The sequence below is a fragment of the Stegastes partitus genome, unplaced genomic scaffold (genome assembly GCF_000690725.1).
Source record: "Stegastes partitus isolate 25-593 unplaced genomic scaffold, Stegastes_partitus-1.0.2 Scaffold896, whole genome shotgun sequence".
Taxonomy (NCBI): Eukaryota; Metazoa; Chordata; class Actinopteri; family Pomacentridae; genus Stegastes; species Stegastes partitus.
In genome coordinates this window covers 72,805-76,228 of record NW_007578627.1, presented here as the reverse complement: position 1 = coordinate 76,228, position 3,424 = coordinate 72,805, and the positions used below count along the sequence as shown (strand labels likewise).

Here is a 3,424-nt window from a genome sequence, read left to right as displayed (position 1 = left end):
ATTATTCCAGTTGCATATCGTATTATATGTTGTTGTGCCACTGGAAGTATGTTATAACTAAGATTATTTTATTTGTTTGTGTAAACCTTTAAAGTTATCACAAGGTTTAACTCATTCTCTGCATTTCTAAACACGCGGTATTGTGCAAAAGTTTGATGTGCTGCAACTAAAGTGGGGATGCTTTCAGAATAATGCCACCGGTATAACTAAATCAGATCCACTTTTTTAATGAGTGCACAGGAAAAAAAACAATAATCACAACAAAATAAAACTAAAATACGACTAGAATGGAAACGTAGGAGGTAAAACAGACGATGCTTTTAAAGTAGTAAAGTGGGATCACACATGATGATGGGATATTGCTCATGAAATGTAAATATTACAATATTATGAAGCAGATATTGCATAAACTACTGGAAGCTACTGGAAAATGACCTGCTTGGATGGATGGATGGATGGATGGATCTATTTTTTTACTGGGTGTGATGATATTGTGTCTGTTTGACAAGTGACAGTATCATTAAGATGTTTTTTTCTGAAATAGGTCAGCGACTAAAAATGAATCTAGTTCATCCTTTCAGAACAGGGGCGCCTCCAGAACTTTCTCAGAGGCCATCTGGGGCTGCTGAGCATCCTGGGGTGGAACATGAAAACCAAAACCTTACCTGACAATGATAGGAATTCTGCTTGTAGAAGAGACGAAACTGTGTCAGTGTGAGAGCTCAGTAATCATACACTCCCATACTACAGTTTCGTATTTAACCATTAATGCTCTCAGGGCTGTAAAGGTACATGACTCAGTACACATGTGTAGCAAACAGCTTTCTAATGTGTGCAGAACTCAGAACAACCCCAACCAGACCCTCTACTGTCTTTAAAATGTCCTCAGTTCAGGAACTCCAGGGTTTCTCAGGTAGCTACAGCGATGATGGACAAACACAGGTGGACTGGATGGAAACTAACAAAATTCCCTCTCGCTCGCATTTCATCCAGCTGAAGCCCTTTATAGCAAACACAAACTTATCCAACCTCTACCAGACAGCAAGGCCAAGTTCAAGTGGTTCATTTTCTAAATGCTGCACCTTTTAATTGATATTAATTATTTGTATTTAAGAGAATATTTGTGTGGCACAGTGATGTGGAGTAGGAAGGGTGTCAAATTACAAAAATAGATCAATAAAAGAAGAAGAAGATTCCATTTTTGTGAGGAAAGTGCCTGATATTTCTTTATTATTTCGCCATTTCAATCCCAGTTTAGAAGATTTGAGGAAGTTGCTCCACAGCGTGATGACGTGACACATAGTCGGGGAAGAAAACATTCGTCAGTCACCAATTACTTTTTTTAGCGATTCATCAAACAAACACAGCAGCAGGCATTCACAGTCTCTCAAAAGTGACAATTAGTTTTTCTGTTTTCTTTAATTGCATTCAATCCTTTTGTTATATTCTGAATGTAATTTGGGTTTTAAACAATTTTCCTTTAAAAAATGATGCGACTTTTGCCTCTGAGAACTTGTTAATAGGCACTTTTTTAAAAACTGTTCCCTTCAACAAACTCCATTTAGCCGACAAATGAAGCAGTTTTGGAAACAAAGGTTTAATTTTTGCAGCTGGAGTTTCAATCAGCGTTTACAATCTTGTCTATAAAGGCTGATTCGGTTTTAATGATTAATCACTGGCATGGTTGGTTTACTGTAACGTCTGAGTCCTTCATGTGTCCTCCAGGTGGGTTCTGGCTCGGTGTGGACCAGGAAGGAACGACGGGGTCCCTCTCCTGGTCCGGGGTGTTTTTTGGGGTTCTTGCGAGCGCCTGTGTCTCCCTCAACGCCATCTACACTAAGAAGGTGATGCCGGCGGTGGACGGAAACATCTGGAAGCTGTCCTACTACAACAACATCAACGCCTGCGTCCTCTTCCTGCCCCTCATCCTGGTGTTCGGGGAGCTCGGCCGGCTCGCCACCTTCAGCCGCCTCGCCGATCTCGGCTTCTGGGGCATGATGACGCTGGGCGGGGTGTTCGGCTTCGCCATCGGCTACGTCACGGGCCTCCAGATCAAGTACACCAGCCCGCTCACGCACAACGTGTCGGGGACGGCCAAGGCGTGCGCGCAGACCGTCATCGCGGTGGTGTACAACTCGTCCAGTAAGAGCCTGCTGTGGTGGACCAGCAACATGATGGTGCTGGGCGGCTCGTCCGCCTACACCTGGGTCAAGTCCCGGGAGATGCAGAGGAGCCCTCGCAAGGACCCTCAGGATTTAGCCAAAGAGAAACTGCTGCCCGGGGAGAAAGGCAGCCTGGGAGTGTAGACGCCATCAGAGGAACCTTCAGCTTTTATCCACAGGAATGTAAATTGAAGTAGCGATTAGAATATGACTGATCTGGTCGGGCGGTTTAAAGCGATTCTTTTCGGGGCCTTTTTTTACAATTATTTTTATGACTTATGATTACATTTTATGGTCTAGTCCACAACTAAAGGATGCAGTTTTTGCTCCCAGAGCGGGCGTTGAAGTCACTAGTGGTGTAAAAATAAGAACTTTTCTACACTGGCTGCTTAATCCTGATTTTAATATTTTTACTAAAGAGGATTTTAAGCATTTAAAGTGTTGCCCTTTTAATAATGCAGGTCACTATGACGGCGTCGCCTTCAGCTAGGAACTTATCTGTTATCCCAAATAGGAACAAAGGCCGAGGATGTCTGTAATATCCTGGGCTTTATGGAGGACGAGAAACACAAAAGGCCTTTTGTCCTCGCAGAAAACACCGTCGCAGGTTTGAACTGTTATTCGTGTTTTTTTGAGCTGAGCCAGATTTTAAATCGAAGTAATTGTGGGTATCGATTCTTTCAAAACGTGTGTCAGCATTTCAGAGCAGAACTGGGCCAGACTGAAAGAGAACCCGTCGGAATATTCAGGACTCGAGTTTCACGTGTTGTGTTCTTGCGGTTGAAGTAGGACCGACGGCGTCTGTCACGGCAGGTTGTGTGTGCAAGGAAAGAGTTCACCGGCCTGACAAAGGTCGAGGAGAACGACTGTTTAAGCTAGCTTGTTAAAAAAAAAGTCCTGCAGCATTTCAATTATACAAAAACAGAACCTAAGGAAGGATTTAAACTTTGTTTTTTTTTTATTTATAAATGTGATATTTTGGCATTCTTGTTTAAATAAAATGTGATTGTTTTTATTATCTGTCATTTCACAGTTAATTCTCTGTGTCGCTTCAAGTGTTTAAGGCCGGCTTGTTGCATCGGAGCTCTTCCTTGAGTGAGGAATTAGATTTTTGGTGCATTGAAAGGCATCACACATTGTGTTTTATTTTATAGTTGGTTTTAATCGTAACATCTCACCACGGACCAGTGGATCACATTCACGTGGAGAAGTTGGCCTCAAACATCAGAAATGTTTGAAAAGAAGCCTAAAGAACAGAATAA

At 42.4% G+C, this 3,424-nt stretch overlaps 1 protein-coding gene across 1 annotated transcript in view; it reads left to right on the top strand.

Annotated features, from left to right (window-relative positions):
• Positions 1 to 3,177, top strand: part of slc35c1 (solute carrier family 35 member C1) — a 4,701-nt gene extending 1,524 nt beyond the window's left edge. Inside the window, exon 2 of the mRNA XM_008293607.1 lies at positions 1,726 to 3,177. Within this exon, the coding sequence (XP_008291829.1) occupies positions 1,726 to 2,306 (581 nt within the window). The 3' untranslated portion in view covers positions 2,307 to 3,177. The remainder of the gene's footprint in view (positions 1 to 1,725) is intronic.
• Positions 3,178 to 3,424: the final 247 nt, after the last annotated feature.